This window comes from Centruroides vittatus, unplaced genomic scaffold, assembly GCF_030686945.1.
Source record: "Centruroides vittatus isolate TY-2023 unplaced genomic scaffold, ASM3068694v2 scaffold_384, whole genome shotgun sequence".
Taxonomy (NCBI): domain Eukaryota; kingdom Metazoa; phylum Arthropoda; class Arachnida; order Scorpiones; family Buthidae; genus Centruroides; species Centruroides vittatus.
In genome coordinates, this window is record NW_027122705.1 from 527,562 (window position 1) to 546,332 (window position 18,771).

General features: G+C 31.5%; 1 protein-coding gene across 2 annotated transcripts; it reads right to left on the minus strand.

The window, feature by feature from the left end:
- Window positions 1-465: 465 nt before the first annotated feature.
- Window positions 466-11,078, minus strand: Alk (Anaplastic lymphoma kinase). Of its 2 annotated transcripts, none has more exons than XM_067286628.1 (28): window positions 10,848-11,078; window positions 10,068-10,287; window positions 9,064-9,197; window positions 8,857-8,985; window positions 8,625-8,780; window positions 6,708-6,835; window positions 6,471-6,643; window positions 6,305-6,396; window positions 6,195-6,236; window positions 6,101-6,127; window positions 5,863-6,022; window positions 5,248-5,392; window positions 5,052-5,171; window positions 4,808-4,973; window positions 4,556-4,732; window positions 4,237-4,488; window positions 4,069-4,164; window positions 3,802-3,997; window positions 3,004-3,094; window positions 2,860-2,924; window positions 2,663-2,792; window positions 2,094-2,191; window positions 1,928-2,020; window positions 1,743-1,844; window positions 1,540-1,674; window positions 1,367-1,457; window positions 1,188-1,295; window positions 466-1,057 (listed from the first exon to the last, which is right to left on the minus strand). In XM_067286628.1, the coding sequence occupies exons 1-28, from the start codon at window positions 11,020-11,022 to the stop codon at window positions 497-499; spliced, it is 4,062 nt and encodes a 1,353-aa protein (XP_067142729.1). In that variant the 5' UTR covers window positions 11,023-11,078; the 3' UTR covers window positions 466-496. The 2 variants fall into 2 exon arrangements, with proteins under 2 accessions (XP_067142729.1, XP_067142728.1); XM_067286627.1 differs by having other exon boundaries at window positions 8,857-8,988.
- Window positions 11,079-18,771: the final 7,693 nt, after the last annotated feature.

Below are 18,771 nucleotides of genomic sequence, written 5' to 3' on the forward strand. Positions count from 1 at the left end.
TAGTTTTAGTGTGCACTTGTCATCAAAAGTGGCATAATTTTTCACCAAATTTAGTGCACTTAACACTGAAAAAACGTAGTGGCATGCCACCGAAACTAGTGTGCACTTGCACTTGTCAACATAGAGAAACAACATCCTGCGTCGTAACACGTGTTTGTTTCTTATAAAAATTAATGTTTCTTTTTGTTTTTAATGCACATGATGAGTTTCTGGAGAGAATAGCATCAAAATACATATAAGTTTGATCTTCTAAGAAGCTTTAAAATACTAATTTGAAGTCAATCTCTACTATATAAAGATACTTGTTTTATATATATACATATAATATACCAGTACGAACGTTCGGTCCAGAACAAGAAACTTAACAAAGAAAAGAAAACAGGTATAAAAAATACTACATGACTAGTAAGCTAGGAACTATTCCACTAAATAAATACTGTATTTTTTTGTTTGTTTGTTTTAAAATACTTCTTCCCGATTTTGTGTGTGTGTAAAATCAACAATTGACTCTCTGTTCGTTCGTCAAGTTGGAAGAAACGGCGGGATTAGTACACGAATAATTATCTAATAAATTATGATTGAGATGATTTTGATCATCCACATCCAATTGACTTTGGCTATTCGAATTGACGTCAACGTTGACGTACTGGATGGGTAATGTTGGTATTTGCCTATTGAGAGCTACGGCATCCAGCGTGGTGACGTCATTGCTATTCTTCCCCACGTGATTCAGGCTAGGAGCTAACGGTAGTGAATCCAATGATTTCAAACTGGAAACACGTTCCACGTTCGGTTTCTCGCACCACATCAGTGCATCGTCGTTATAACCATCTTTTCTCCTCCTGTTACCGTTACATACGAAACTAGTTTCCCATGTTTGGTTGTCGTTAGTTTCTTGTCGTCTAGTGTCGTTGATTTCTAGTAATTTGTCGACCGATTCGGCACTCGATGTCTGTAATTCCGTTCTTTCCGTGCTTAAACTGTAATTCGATGATGGCATGGGGATGAGATAATCCTCGGAACCTGGTGACTGCATGTCGCGATCTGGTCGTTGCACCTGGGATATTTTTATACACGGTTTTAGTGAGAATAAGGTCTAATCAATCGCCACACTCGTTATAAATGGATTCGATGTTCGTCAATGAGTGGCCATCGACAATATTAAATGTGTTCAACGTTACGCTTACCTGCAAACAGATGCTATCGGTATCGGGTGGTCTCATAACTGTCGCATCCCTCTCCATGGAAGGTGGGCGATGAAACACGGGCAACGATGCTCTTAGAACGTCCGGATCCTAAAATTAAATTTTAAAAAATTGAATTTTATGTACAGGAAACACGCAAAACTGTTGTGCAATCAACTGACCTGTAGACAATATCCAATCCTTTCTATGACTGTACTGAAACAAGGTCGTTGATCAGGCACAGGATGCCAACACTGCATCATGATGTGGTATCTGCAAGTTTATATTAATGTATATCACTGATTTCTTGACGATAATACCTTGAGTATCCGTTCAACTTATGCAAATTACTCACACAGGATTAGGGCAATTTGTTGGTGCTTCCAACCTTCCACCAGATGTTACCATTTGCATGACATCCTGGTTACCTCTACCGGGATAGGGCATGTACCCTAACGACATAACTTCCCATAAAAGAACACCGAAAGACCTGCGAGAAAAATTATTTTTAGGGTTTGATTTTTACTGTAACTTCATTTAAAAATGATGAATACTTGCCAAACATCCGTCTTGCACGTGAAAATTCCATCTAAGAATGCTTCAGGAGGCATCCATTTGACAGGCAACATAGCTTTACCTCCTTTTCTATAATAATCAGCCCTAGTAATGTAAAGAAAGTGAATTTATTTTATTGAAAATGTGTATTTTATGATGTATTTTCGCAATAATATAATAAGTTTTACCTGTATATATCTCTAGCCATTCCAAAATCTGCGATTTTGACAACTCTTTCGACTCCTTTTGTAGTCAGAAGACAATTACGAGCGGCAATATCTCTGTTAATTTAATGGGAAATTCATTAGAATTTCCTAAAAATTAAATGGTAAATGTAAATTCTTATTAACATACCTATGGATAAAATGATTTTCTTCCAAGTACTGACATCCCTTAGCTACATCGAGAGCCAAATGCAGCAAATCGCTCATGTTTAAAGGTGAAGGTTTATTCTAATTAGATAACAATATATTATTTATGAATATTATTGTTTGTATTTTATATATTTTAAACATAATTGTTAAACGTATAGGATAATGGGTATTGCCGCATAAATATGAGAAATGCAACACGTTCATAAGCGAATTTATACATTTTCAATCAGTGTTTTATTAGGTAATGCGGATTATGCTCTAAAAATGATCCTTTTACAGTGTATTATACTAGGTGAAATGAACTTCATAGCTTTGAACGTTGCTAATTCATTAATTTTAACATTTGGTAATTATTTTACGATAAAATAGGTTAGCCAAAGGCCCATTTGGTGGGATAGTGAACACTTTAACGTCAATTTGACGTCATTTAAAAATTTTTTTTTTTATTGTAAAAGTGAAGGGATGTCGTCAAAATGCCCACTTTACAGACAAAATTACCAGTTTTTAGCTATCTTCTGTAGCATTTCTCAAAATGTCTACAAAACTTACCGGTTTTGGTCGACTTTCTCTAAGAAACGACTTCAGATCTCCACCCGAGAGAAGTTCTAATACAATAAATCTTGGAAGTTTCTCAAAACACACCCCAACGAATCGAACAATGTTTGGGTGATTAAATTTGCTATAAATTTATTAATATTATGTGTTATTTATTTAGAAAATTATATTCTAGATAAAAGAAATCTCACCTCATAATTAAAGCTTCCGTGAAAAAATCCATCTCTGCTTGATTGGAAGATAATTCTGGAAGAGTCTAGAACAAGGAAGTTATTATTTGAATAATACAAATTTTGCTTGTTAAACTATTTTTTGTTGAAAGTAAACATTTATACCTTGACAGCAACTGGCATATCGCCTAACTCGCCAGATATGTCAGAAAGATAACCCTGATAAACTTCACCAAATGCTCCCTGACCGAGTGCCCTGAGGAAGTAAACTGGAAAAATGTCATTATTCTTTCATAATTTATTATATTTTGTCAAAAAATTAAAGAGTTTCATCATTTATTTTGTATTAATTGTTAAAATATGCATAAAATCCTGCTAAGTAAATAAATAATAAAATTTCTAATTTTATTATCAAACATGTATTAAATCAATATTGTTTTTCATAATTCAATATGCGATGAGTACAAGTATCAGGAAGTATTTTGGTAACTGTAATTAAAAAAGAAAGTCAAAAATCTTGCCAAAGGTAGACCGAAATAGAAAAATCCCACTAAGTGCTAACTTGACAGCAATAATTTTTTTTATAAAGTCAGCATATTATTTTCTAATCTTTAAAAAGTATATATGCAAATTTGCAATTTAAAATTGCAAAAATTTGCTTATCTGACACTATTAATTTGTATTTCCTTCGATTAAGTGTAAATAAAAGCGATGTTGCATGCATTTTAGTAATTATTAATACATAAATAAATATTTTCCACATAAATCTCTAATAATAAATGAGAAAGGAAGAGGAGAACACCTCAAAATTTTATTAAGTATCCAACTGTGAAAGAGAGATTGCGTAATTTAGTGGGATATAATAAGTGGGACATAAAAAATACGAGTCAGATGGACCTAAAGTAGGAACCTTTCATCTAGCAGCTGCTGGCGGTGACAATGTTAAAAATAAAGCTTACTCACTTGACAAGTGTGAGACTGTCTCTCGGTATCTCTCTCAAATCTTGAATAGTGCAAGCGCTTCCACCAAATTCATAATTTGGATTATATTCGGTCACCATGCCCCCTCCAGATTGTCTTAATCGACTGAGTTGCATCTCTGGATTGTTTAATGGCTCGTGGCTCAAATCACGACTTTGTTTTTTACGATATTTACTAACTGAAATCAATTTTTTGTTAGAATATATAAGAAAAAGTACGCTTGTAATAGTATTTTCATAATTAACTTACGTGCTAAGATGGAAATAAAACCAACAACAGTCAAGACAACTAAACACGACAGAATGATAACTACAAGATTTGTGATGGAGAGATGTTCCTTATGAGCTTTAAATAAAAAATTTAATATTAAAATCATTTAAGAATTCATTATAAATAAGATTCTTTGATGCTTGTTACCTTTACAGCTTGTTCCGTCGTCTTCTAGCGAACTACCCTCTGGACAAATACACTGATAAGTAATTTCTGTAATATCTATAACAATGCATAAATATTGACATCCACAATCGGACTGTGCGGGAAGAATTTGCAAAAATCCATCTCCTTCATTCATTCCCGGCTCAATAAGAGGGAGAATCGATAGAGAGGAAACGAAAGAAGTTCCACCTTGTCCATTTTTATTAGTTTCATCCACTTCGGCAGCATTCCCTCCTAGAATATTAGAGTATGTTAAATAATGTTATATACATATAAAAAATATGTGCCAGACTGTATCGACCTTTATATCCTCCCCCTCCTCCACCAGAATAACAAGCTCCACCACCACCTCCAAATCCTCCAGAAGTACTAAAGCTACTGGCCATTTGACATGGATAACCTCCAAAACCACCGGATAGAAGAGATAATCCAGAGTTTCTACTGATGTGAGTCGAGTCGTTCCATCCTCCTCCTCCACCTTGATAGTAAAATAACATTCAGAAACAGTTCTTTGACAAGATCAGCATCCGACTGACAAATTAATAACTCTAACCTGCACCACGTGGGAGAGTAAACCCATTAGACGGACCAAACTGATTATCTTCGCCTCTACCTTCTGGTATAATCGCTGTTTCTGGATTGTCATCTCTCGTATGAGCCAAGCCTCCTCCTCCAGAAGCAACCACTAAAGGAATATAATCTTTACCGCCATTTTTTATCTATAAAAGAAGAGTTTCGATTAAGATTCTCGTTTCTTAAAATAATACAATTAATATTAAATTATAAAAGTTAAATACTTTAAAAACGTATGTAGCACCTCCACCTCCTCCTCCGCCTCCATCCTTCTTTCTTTTCAGTTTTTGCAGTTCTTCAATACTTCTTATTCGTCTGTTACCATTGTCACAATCACCTGATATCTATAAAAACAAATGACACAGAAACAGATACAGGCATATTCTAAATCTGGAATGAAGATACGGAAAAAATAATTACAGAACACGCGCTCGTTCCCTTCTGTCCCACTAGTATAAAAATAACTTCTTCAGCTGTCCAATTGAAGGAGGCTCTGACGACTGCACCACGACTTTTACCTTTGTTAAACAGACCCTGTCCACCACTCGCACCGCCAGCAAAAACTCTAAAAATATAAATATGTATTTTAATATTACAAAATTCAATTAATAAACTGAGAAAATGTTAAATTGCATACAGAAAATAAACGAAAATTGCTATTAAATTGTGTTCAGTGTAAATAAAGTGTGCAGTTTTAAGTAAAACTTGAGAAAGTTAGATAAAATCGAGCATATCTTTGGCTATATTGAACACAAATACACAAACTTATTCTTCAGATAGGTTCTAATACTCAGAATTTGGAAAAATCTTCGAAACTTTAGTAAATTTTAAACAATAAATCGCAAATAAATGTGAATCGATATGAGTTATCATTATACGGAAATTTCTAAAAGTAGTTTCAGCTATTAGATTACAAATTAGCGGTAGCAAATGCATTACTTTTGTGTAAGAAACGACGTGACATTTTATGATATTTCTCAGAAACCGGATCGATAGAAAGTTCCTTAATCGATTCCAAGAACTAGACTGACTTACGTATAAATATTAGTTTGAGGAACAACCCATTGTTGGATTCCATCCATCAGATTCTTTGATTGGATACTGACACGAGTAGAAGAATTTTTGTATGATCTTCTACAATCTTGTTCCGTAGGTCCTCTGTTACCCCGTATGCCACAAGTACTAAAAACATATTCTATACACAACAAAAAGTTGATAAGTATAATGTAAGAATAAGAAAATTTAAGCTTTTATATGTTAAAAAATCGCCTACTTGTATGCACCTTCGACGAATTCTTTTCTGAAAAGTTAAAGCAGCATTTATAAAGAGGTTTAAGCGTAATTTTTTTATGTTATAATTTAATTACCTGTAAGATAATCAGTCACATTCGCAATATCTTCACGAGCTCCTGTAAATAAATAAGTAGATATTAACAAAACACTGATAGGGCAGACGATAAGATAGATAAAATCTTACCAATTTCGAAACATTCGGGTGTTAGAGATATATCATCGAGGGCCACAATTGTTTGTCCTAAAGCATTCGTTGCAGTAAATTCCAGATCGTAACTGCAAAGGTAAATCAGTTGTAGAAAATGTAATTATAAAGAATTTTTAACGAATACTCTTCGTAAGATTCTTACATATCTAAGATATCTGGCAGAGGCAAAACAACAAGATTCCAAAAATCTGTTTTCTTGCCGGAAGCACTCCATAATGGGAAAATTCTACCGTCCGGATAATTGGAATGATAAGTATTTAAGCGTAAACTCAAAACAGATGGGCTCTTTCCGTGTATATAATAGTAAAACCTAACCTGTACAGAAAATTATTTAACAACAATTGTTTAAATTCTTGTCTGCAGAATTAATTACGCTTACCTTACAACTTTGATAAAAGGAAGACGAAGGGGAACGATGATAACGTGGAGGAGGACGAAATCGCACGCTTCTTAATACAGCGTTATGACCGAAATGTTTCCTAGGAAACTTAGCAATTATATAGGTACCTGCGAAGATATCAATAAAACATCTGAAAATACTCCACTTATATTGGAATTAATTTAATAATTTATGACAAAATAAATTTAGATGCGTGTAGATCTAGCGAAAATTATGATTCCCGTTCCTTGTATATATATTATATATATATTTTATAGCCTTTAAAAAATATTTTTGCTAAGTGAAACTAAAACTTTTATTAGTTTTTCCTTATGTTTAAGAATAGAATACAAAATTTGGCAACATCAGAAATTATCCTGGCAAACATTAGTTAAAAACATTAAACTACTTATGAATATAGCTTATGAGACTCGTCATTTGTGCGAAATTAGTTTTTTGCTAAGTTTTTTTACTACTTTTTTTATTTTCTAAAAAATCTTTTATTATTTGCATAAAGTTTCGACATTTATTTATTTTTATGTTGGAGTCAAAGAGACCCAAACCTAACTACAACGTTTAACTCTTAATTACAAATGAATTAAGAGGTGTACCAATCTTTGAAATCATGATGTGAAGCCATCTTTATATTGCAAATATGTTCAATATATTTGTCCTCAACTTCATGAGTTTTGTATGATTTTCGGCATTATAATCAACTAAAAACACACAAAAATTAACAAAATGTGGTATTTTGTGATAAGAGAGTAACAGGATGTTGATTGAAGCTGAGAAAGAGAAGCGAGCACGCTTCCTTAGTAGCAAATCAAATTGACAGATCGCTGAAACACGTTTTGAGACGTAATGTCACGACCGATACGTACGAAATTTTGCACATTAATGGAAGTAATATAAATGGCGTGTTGTGACGAAGCCGAATTTTTAAATTCGATCTAGAACGGGAGATAGCGAGACTCAAAGGTCATTCCCATATTAAGTCAATGGGAAAATTTTGAATTGTATAAACGTAAACAAACGAGCGCGCGTTACCCGACATTCAAAATACGGAAAGCTCTTGCGAAATTGTTTTATGAATACCGATCTTATTTTTTCATTTTTCTCGAAAAATTGACCGTATATACCCATAACCTATACAGAGAGCCCTTAATTAAACGCGATTAATTTAACCCCTTAATCCTACCACGCATATAAAAATACGATATTTATGTTAAGTAAAGACAGCTGGTAAAGCCGCGTATATAAAGAGTTTGCCGCAATTATTTCGCGCGTTAAGCAAGGGATACTTGTATATGTTAACGTATTAAACCGTGCCTAACGTTTATTATGTACATTAAGAAGTTTTATAACAAAAGTAAGAATTCACTGCTTATGCAGAGTGATGAGTCGCTTTAATTTAGGCCCCCTAATGATCTAACTTGAGTTTGCAAGCTGTCGCTGCGCTCCAGTTAGGGACAAAGTTCTCCCAGTTTAAGAGCCGTATAGAAGTTATTGTTTCATATGAAACTGTAACTTCTATGTGGCTCTAACTATTGTATGAAGTAAAGATTATATTACAGACTAATAATATTGGAGATTCTTTGAGAAAACAACTTTCCATGAGTATAAGTGATCCTGTGACAAATAGATAAGGTTACAATGCCAAAAGCTTCATTGTACACTGGCTATCCAAGAATAGTTGGTAACAGTAACAGTGTATATATGACTTTGGACAACTTGAATTAACAATATCAGAAATATACTAATAGCACTCCTTCAGAGACATACTGAAGAGTTGCAAAGATAAAAACAATGGCTAAGTGGGGTCTAGGGAAGAAGACTAGAAGTTAAGCATTTTATACAAAATTAATGTACTGTACTTATAAATGATACAATGAAAGTTTTCAAAGAATAAAACCCTACCTGTTTCATTTTCATACGTGTGATCGTTATGAGGCCCTATTCTTCCTCCTAAAACGCTTCCATTGTTACGTGTCCATCTGCTCTGTCCATCACCGTTACTCGTCCACCCGCACATGTTCATTTCAAAATTACATCTCGAACCGAAAGGCATCAAATCTACGTCAAGAGAAAACAATTATAAACAATCAAAATATAATTAATTAAATAAATAAATATAATAAATTGAACCTACCGCAATCCTTCTTCTCGTCTTCACCATCAGGACAGTCAAAAATTAAGTCACAAAGTTTCTCCTTTTCGATACACGTCCCCTGAGAACACCTAAAGTGATGAGACTCGCAGGGAACGGTAACTGTCGACGCTGCTGTACAAAAGTTGTTTATAAATTAAAATGAAATCCCATTTATAATTGATAAATATATAATCACGTGTTCTTTACTTCGTAAGCATCCGTCAAGCTTTAGGTTATCAATGGCCACGTGAACTGGTAAAGAATTATTAGGGGGGCTGATTTCTAATAGGATATGAAACGGTTTACTGATTGTACCTATTCGTGTCGAAAAGTGTTTCCACCTGCAAATAAAGAAAAATATTCACAAATAATCAACACACTTCGAACCTAACACTAAAATTATAAGTTAAAACTTATTGATTTTGGAACCACGTTGTAGAGTTTTAAGTAACGAGAAATCTTTTATACCCCATAACCAATTTTGTGAGGGTATAAAAGATACTTTCCTTATACTATAACAGGATTGGAATACAAAATAAATTAAAGTTTATCGAAATTTTAATCATAAAACTTATAAAATCTGCAAGAATAATTCTTCCTATCCTAAATTATTACATACATTCATCCTACCTTGCTTCTACCCATAAAATTGATGTACATGTATCAGTACATTCATCATAAAATATTTTAACGTTTAGAGAAACCGTACAGGCGAGTGTTCTGTATAATAAGCTTAATTATATTAGAAAGAAGACATATTTTTATCTATTTTTTTCCCTTTCATTATATAACTCATCAATAAGTTACCGGATTAAAAATACGTTATATAATAACATTAAATTATTAAAAATTTATAAAAGAACAGTTTTAATCCTATGTGGACTTAATTATTTTAACATAAAAGTATAAGGCCCTATAAATATTCTAAAAATATCGATTAATGACAAGTAATTTATATTATTCTAATGAAGCTAATTATTAGTTACCTATCCAAATCCAAATTTAGTTTCTTTTATACTGAACAGAGGTTATAAATTTAAATTTTAGCATGAATTTCTTACTAAAAACAATTATAAGCTCCATTGTTGCCAATTTAACTATTCTTAATTATAAGCTCCATTTGCTTAGATATCTGAGAATTTTCATTAACTATGACATTAAAAACAAAAATTAATGGAGGATATTAAAAAAAAATTTACAATTTTACTCACTCAATTAGCGAATTTCCAGCAAAACGAGCAATAACCCAAGATATTCTTTCAGTCTCAACATAAACTTCCACATAACCGTCTTCCATATTTCTCATCAACATATCGAAATCAATGGTGCAGTCGTGTCCACTTCCATTCACAAACCAAGGACTAGAGATGTTTATTCTCTTAACATCTACCTCATAGTATGATTTAGCCACTCCATAATACAAAAAATGACCTGTAAGCGGTATAAATTAATATAGATTTAATCACAAAAAAGTGTTGTTTAAAAGCAAAAAAAAAAAAAAAACATGCGAATCTTAAAATTAATATTCTGACGTAAAAATTAACCCCTTGACAGAGTTTAATTCTCATTTAGCGGGGATAATTCGCGAATTCTGTACAGACTTCATCTGTGTCATTGACACGAGCGTTTGAAGCCATGCCAGATGGTCCGTGGCCAAACTTCAAAAATCCCGTTAGCCGATAAACATTATTTTCCCCCCGGTACAATAATAAAAAGCGATTTTAGCAGGAAAATAAACAACCCACTGGCGATTTTTTTTTTAATTCGCAGGCGGAGTTTGTTTCATGAGTAATCGCCAGGTGGCATTACGATCGTAAAAAAATTATTCCGGATCGTACGGGGAATTTGATTCGATATTTAACACAAAAAATGGCCGAATATTAGTTAAATCTCTCATTAAATCACTAGAATATGGATCCGTTTTGGCGAATTACAACAATTTCACCAAATTAATTAAGGTTTTAGATTTTTTATAAGGCATTGAAACTCACCATAGGTGTCATTCAGGGAGCGATTCTGGATAAAGTTATCGTCTGTTAAATTTAAGGCCGATACGATGGAAATCGGATCGTTCATGTGCCATTTCCAGCTGCAGCTCGTTTCAAAATCACAATCGAATGCCAAACAAGACGAAAAACACGAAAGAACTAACAGAATCGTCTTCATCTTCTCGCATCAGCTTCCATCGCACCAACATCCGACTGTCATGGCAACCGACTGTTGTGTTATCGACGTCGACGCCGCCATCTACCGGACGAATACGCTCAGGCGAAATTATCGTCTGGTTTTCGAAATATTATTTATTTATTTTATTTTTTTATTTTTTTTCGATATTCCCATTCGCGCCTCGTATTTTATTTTATAACTATTATAATCGTGTCGATAATTTATAGTGGTTACTAATGTTTCCCAGTTGTATGTAGACCCGATCGATATTCGCGTGCCTATGCTTATCTGCGTCATATCCAAGCTCGAAGGTGAAGCGGGATTTAAGTGAATGAGAGCGCGTATATTGTTAGGAATTTAATATATATTATTCGTATTTTTTTTTCTCTAATTATGTCGCTCTGATATTGTATTAACGCCTACTCCATTATTACGTAATTTTTTTTCTGTAAATAAAAATAAACCGTTCGATGTCTATGAAGCAACAACCGTGTCGTTTCTGAACGTCTTGTTTATTTAACAAGTAGTTTAACGGTTTATTTATTTTTTCTCTTCCTCTAACTCGCGATTATGCTAAATTAATATTATAAATCTTACTATCGAAAATAACTGATTTTAAAATTATACCTTTTTACCGTTATTTTACTTTTATTATAAATATATTTTTAAAATTTTAAATATTTAAATGCAACGTCATCACGCGCATGCGCCCGATATGAATAATTAAACGTAATTAAATATCATCGAGTAATCCTAAAAGCCAAGTTCTTTTTAAAATCATTAAAAATGAAACAAAAGTTTATGATTTATTAATATAAATATTAAAATTAATAACGGGAGAAGTATTCTTAAGCCGTTTTATAGGAATGACACCGAGAGAAAATTGGAAAATTGTGATTTGTTTGCTTAGATACCGTTGCTAAGCGACTCGAAATGGAGGTCACGTGACACGTCCGAAATTGATCCTTCTTATTTTTATCAAGACGAAATATCATTTTTTATTAGATTGTAATTGGAAATTTGAGAAATTATATATTTTATATTTCCAAATTTATATTGAATTTTAAAAATATTTGAAATTAAAAACTAACAGATTAAACTTTAATAATAGGTAACTATGCAAACACTAAATCGTTTTAGTTTTTAACAAGAAGAAAAAAAATTTTAACGAGTTTTTTTAAAATAAATTATTATTATTTTTGCTTTAAAAATAAAATATTTAATAGTTAAATACAAAAAAAAATATTATTAGAAAGTGATTTATTTATTTAAAAAAATAAAAAAATAAAATAAACGAAAGTGGCGCTCTCTGAACGAAGCGGAAAACAAAGAAACTATTATTAATGTTAACGAGTAGAAACTTTAATTATTCTGAATTAAAAAGTATTCGTAAAATTTAAAAAAATATAATAAAGTAAAAGTAAGTTAAAAAGTTAAAACGAAGAGAAAGTTTTCTGATTTTTTTTTTTTTGAAAAATAAATCAGAGACACGTTAACTGCAGTTCTTTCTTTCAGTCAAAATTTATTTTTAAGGAAAATATCCCTAAATTAAAGCGAAAATTAGGGTATTTTCATAAAGATTTCGAGGAGTTACTATTATTTTTTATTTATTTTTCAAAATAAATTGTATGCGATCTTATTTGCAAAGAACTTGCCGATAATCGTCACTTTGCTGCCTCAGAAATCCGATTTTATCCTAATTAAAGTAATTATTTTTTATTGCAGGCTGCAGTTTGAGACCTATATATTTCCACTATTGTCCGTCTGTTTGCGTGTCTGTCTGTCTGGCTTTCCTTAATCTCGGGAAAGGTGTTAGATAAATAAACTTTGAAACTAGATTTGGAAAGCTTAGAGGCAGGAGGCCCCGATTAACTATATACGAATTTCCCGTACAAACCGGATGTCACGTTATTTAAATTCATATATTCCCCTTCTCCCCGAAAGGAGTTAGATGACCGGCACGACTCTATTGCTAACGGAAAAGTATGATGTACGGGGGCAAGACACTACAACACCTCATTTAATTGAGGTCCTAAGCTGTAATACGTAGAAGGCTCCACTCACGAAAATACAATAAACTTGATAGCGTGAGCCCCTACACTGTCCCAGAATTATTCGGGGAAAACCTCATCACTCCACCACTCCATCGTGGGCCTAGACAAATCCACAATGGACTCGAAAAAAAACGTCCTGTTAGTGCCAACTTTGCTCTAAAATCAGAAATTTTCATAAATTTTTCAGTCATGTTATTTTAAAGAAACGTACGACCTTTTAACGAATGAGCACATTCGTTTCTCTGATTGGTCGAAAGTGCAATGACTTAACAATTAAATAGGCTATGTATATCAAGTCGTAATTGGTTGAATCAAAAATTAAACATTAGATTAAAGTGAAAGTAATATTTGTAGAGGTCAACGGCCACACATGACACTATTTTCTGTGTAAAATATACATATTTTAATGGCCACAAATGGCGTATGTCGAGTTCACAGGTTGCTGTTCTCACACAAGACAGCCAACACTTCTGTTTTGATATATTTGTATATTGCTAATTGGGTTCATATTATTTTTAAGCATTCCCCCGCTTCTGTTTATTTACATTACGGTAAAAATATCATTTATTTTATTATAAAAAAAGGCAAGCAACACGTAAAAATATTTGGAAAGTCATCAAAGACTCCCAATTCTCTCAAGCAATGATTTATAATATTTTTTGCAGAAACTGGTTTATTTTTACTAACCGAATATATATATATATATATATTTCTTTCCATGTTGGAAATGAATATCGATCGAGCAAACAAATTCTCGAATTTCATTAATTCTTAAAGTAATTTCAACTTAAACGTATACGAAAATAAGAAAATTTTTCAGGAATCAAGCGGTTACTTCCTGTCATTCACCCCTCGATAACGTAAACATTTAATATTATATTAATGTAAGGATAATATAATAAAACGGTAATAATTTACTGCTATTATATCACTATTATTCTAATATATTACAATAATAACTTCTCTTACCGTTTCTATTCTTACTTGTTAGTATGAATTAATTGTTAGTCAATGTGACCTTTGACATCTGTCATTTGATAACTCTGTGATCGTTTATTCTCTAGCGCATCTCTTTACTAAGATGCCGCTATCACATTTCGTTATTACAATTATTAAACAATAATTAAGGAAAATATTAATATAGTCACGTGTCATTATAAAATTTTTCTATATTTTTTTATTTGTTTATTATCATATTTACTAATTACAAAATAAAAGAGTAGACAATAATGAAAGAAAAAGGTTTAATTTAATTTAAAAATCATTGTTTCGCGATGTTTACACAATAAAATAAATTATCTGTGCATTGTGATCACGCAAATATTCAATAAATTACGTAATATTTACGTAATAGAATAAACTTAATTTATATTAGTGAGCAATAACGTGTATTTAATTTATATTATTACGTAATAGAACGTAACATTTTAATGTAAACGTAGGAGGCGCTCACTACTGTTTTACATTATTACGTTTGTAAATTATTCCAGATACGCAATAATACGAACTGTTTTATATTGTTACGTAAGCATAGTTTTGAGCAGGCTTTTCTCTATCAATATATGAATTTTTTTTTCATTTCTTAAATGAAATATTAATGAATTACATCTCAAATAATTAAAATGAAGAGATTAATTTTAACTTAGTTCACAGAAAATAAATTGATTGTAATAAAATGCGTCATTTATAATTTAGTCTCAAGACAAATAAAGAAATAATTTATGTATTTTCTAAAAAATGGTCGATTTAAAAATAAAATTTATCGCCAAGGAATTATCTTTTGGATCGTTTTGGCAGTGAAGATAGCATTTCTTGGAATAACCAGAAGAATATAAATCAACCGAATAAATTGTTCTCTGGGGTAAGAGAAGGAAAGATGGCTGTAGTACCGATTTTAAATGCGTATTATATGAGATTAAAAGCTTTAAATTTGCGATTAAAATTGAATTAAAAGCTCTGTCGTTGTATAAAATATCAAATTATTTTATAAACGGAGTCAAGTAATGGTTTTGGGGTGGAGACGACATCCTCCCCAAAACCATTATGTTCCTTTTTGCTTGTACTGCATCTGGAAAGCTCGAGTTACGTCCGGTTAAATACACTGTATTGTATAACGCGCAAAAAATCGAATTATGTTAGAAGTATTTAAAGAATTTTTGTTTGTACAGATAAATATTACAGATAAATTTGTGTTTGTATAATGACGTGGTACAGCATAACGGGTGTGGAAACGAGCACTTGACGTAATGTCGCCAAATGTAAAATAATCGATAAAATTACAATTGACAATCAATAAGCAATGTTAGGCGAGTTGCAATTATTTATGATGATCTTTTAAAAATAAAAATAAATTTTATTTTAATAGCGACGTCATTTTAATAAATATAACAAAAAAGTTGTCCTTATTGTCAAAAGATGGCGCGACGCAACTTTTTATATCTCTTTTTATAATAATTTTTTCGATGCTAAACAATAAGAATATACAACAATAAAAAATAAATATTTTAAAATATTCTAAACCCAATAAAATAACTTTTAACAACTGCTGAAAGTTCAAAGTTCTTTAACCTGGCTGTAAATGATTTTAAGTGAGGAATTTTAAATGGTTTTTGTAAACACGAGACATATAGCTACCCGACTGTCAAATATCCAGGTGAGCAGCAACAATCAATAATACATCTCGAATTTATTTGTTTACTTGCAAACGCATTAGACAGCCATATGATACTAAATGAAGTAGTTTTCAGGGGAAAAAGGAATGCAGAAATCTAATTTATTCGGGCACGTGTTCCAGTTTATTACAGTTCAATATCCATTAAATTGCAATCAATCGGGCGAAGAGGTATTTTATGTAGTAGAGCGCTTACCTTGCATGTCGGGAGTAGTGCAATCGATACTTGGCATCTACAAGAATTGCTTTATATTCTTCTTTTACAACCACTTCATAGGCTAGTTTTTCTCTCAACCCTGGTATTATCTAACACATCAATGTCTAGGTTATTTTGATTTTATTTTAAAGAAGGGTGCGTAAATCGCCACGTGTCAGCTCTCCGTATCACTTTATTGACATTACAGAAAAATAATAAATAATACCTTCAGCATGGGAGTTGAACTGAGATTCATTTTTGTATAATTGTAAATCTGATAAGGCAGCCAAATTCTATATTTCTGTGTTTTGTTATTACCGATTAAAGTATTACGTAAAAAATTATATCTTTTGTATTTTTAATAAAAAGTATTTTTAAAAGTTATATTATGAAAAGAATTGTAGCCGAAAATTGTTTTTAATACTTTAAAAGTCGTGCGAGATTTTAAAATAATTTAAATAACGTCACGAAACACGAATCGCGCGGATGGCAATAGCGAAACGTGTCAAGTTTCCATCAAAATGGACCAGAATTCTATTCCCATTTGGGGCAGTTTTCTTATTAATTTATAATACTTAAAGTAATTACTCAATTTAAAAGTTTAGTTAATAAATTAAGAAATAAACCCTTTATATGGATTTTGAAAATATTCATGTTTGAAAATTAATTGTAATTATGTAAAATGTTTTTAATTAAAATTAATAGATTAATCGCTATATTAGATCACAATACATGATGATAATTTTAATTTGTATATTGGGTTTAATGATGATAATTTCAATATTAGGAAGTCCTGGGTAAACTTTAGTAAGCCCACCCCAAGAATTCCTAAATTGGACCTCTTAGGAGTGAATCTAAGAGGCACTCAAGTTCTCTTAGTGCTCTGTGAGCACTAAGAAAAATCTTTAATCATACCATAGTGAATTTGGCCAAGCTCACAATGGGGACAAGTGACTGGTGAGGGACATGGCTTAAAGTATCCAGGACGAACCGTGTGTGAATATTACTATAAGTTTTTGACTGCTCAGATGTGATCTCAGCTTCCAGAGCAGCAGGCTAACGTCTTTACCACATATCACCAAGGACATCCTGTTGCTAGGCAATTATTATTAAATTCTTGAAAATAAACTAAATAATGATTCTATTCCTATGGTATGTGTTATGTAAAGACATACAATATATTTTTAACCATTATAACATTAAAGCACTCTTGTGAAAAGAGAATATGCAGTAAGAGTTTGTAGAATAAATATGAATTTTCTCCTTTCATTTAAAACAGTAGAATCGCTCCTAGGAGTGCAAAACACTCACCCATTTAATTAAAATTTACATTCATCTAACTTAATAACTGAATTTAATGGTTCTTCAATAATAGAAAGTAGGTTTATTTAATTTTTGCATAGAAATCTATTGTTATTAATTTGTTATAACTAATATTTTCAATTATTTCTCTCTGAATAGGGATAAGATTTAATTTTTAGACAAACTGTAAATGCACATTAAATTTTCATGTTGCATGAGATATAACACATGCCTACCCTTTACGTCACACCTCTTCTCCTGTAAGTACGGAAATACAATAGCATCAATGGAGAGAATTGGGCTTATAAATTATTTTCTACCCAACTGAATTAAAATTCTGTGAAAATATAATAACCGCAACAACGAAAAATTTTAAACTTTTAAAATGTGTGTAGTGCAATCTATTATGACATTATATTAGATAATTTTATATTAACTGTATTATTATAAAGGCTTATTTTTCAATTAAGAATTTGTTTTTAAATAAATTGTAAATGCTAATAAAGTGTAAAATTTTCATGTGTTTAATCGACATATGACACAAGACCCATCTTTGTCCTCACCCCTTTTACTTTTAACTACGAAAGTTTAATAGCATCAATGCCGTTTACGAAGAAATAAACTTGCCGATTGTTTTTGTGTATGTCATACAAATAAGTAAAAAATTCTGAAAAATATCAATACAGTAATTTTAAAAATTATGAAATTCGAAATGTTCCATTAGCAACGTTCAATGTAGTAAATATTGAACATTGCTAATGGAATAGCTTTTACTATAATTGCCAATTCATTAAGTTTAATAACATATGAAGAATTTATAGCCAATTACTCCGTTTTAACTAGCACAAGTGCTATTGATGATGCTTTTAAAATATTCAAATTGAAATTTTGTGATATTAAAGTAATTTGCCTATACACATTCGATGAGAAATCAAAAAAGTAAATTCATTGTCTAATGTCTTAGATGCCATAAAAGATGCATTTACCTTGCATATGCAGAAAATCCATCTTAACATTATAATATTCTTCACAGTACCGATTATATCGAGTCCAATAGAGGGCTACCTGAAGGAGAACCACTGAGTCCTATCCTTTTTATTCTGTTTTTGAACGATCTTTCTAGCCTTCTGAGAAGTCAAAGATCTATGATAGCATTGTCTTCTCATGTCGAAATCGACTGTCTTCTTTATGCTGATGATATTCTTCTCTTGGCTAATTCAACTTCTTCGCTTAGGGAAATACTTAATCTTACTAAGAGATATTGCGAGGATAATTGATTGACAATTAATTTGGAAAAGACAAAGCTTACGATTTTTCGTCGAAGTGGAAAACTTAAAAAAACGGATAATTTCAGTTTAGAAAATCATAAACTGTAAACTGTTTCAAATTTTAAATATCTAGGTATCTATTTTTCTTAACATGGCACATTCTCCTATCATTTAAATAAAGAATTACTTGCTGCAAAATCCAAAATCTCCAATCTCATCAAGTTATTTATTAAAATTAAAGCATTTTCATTAAATAAT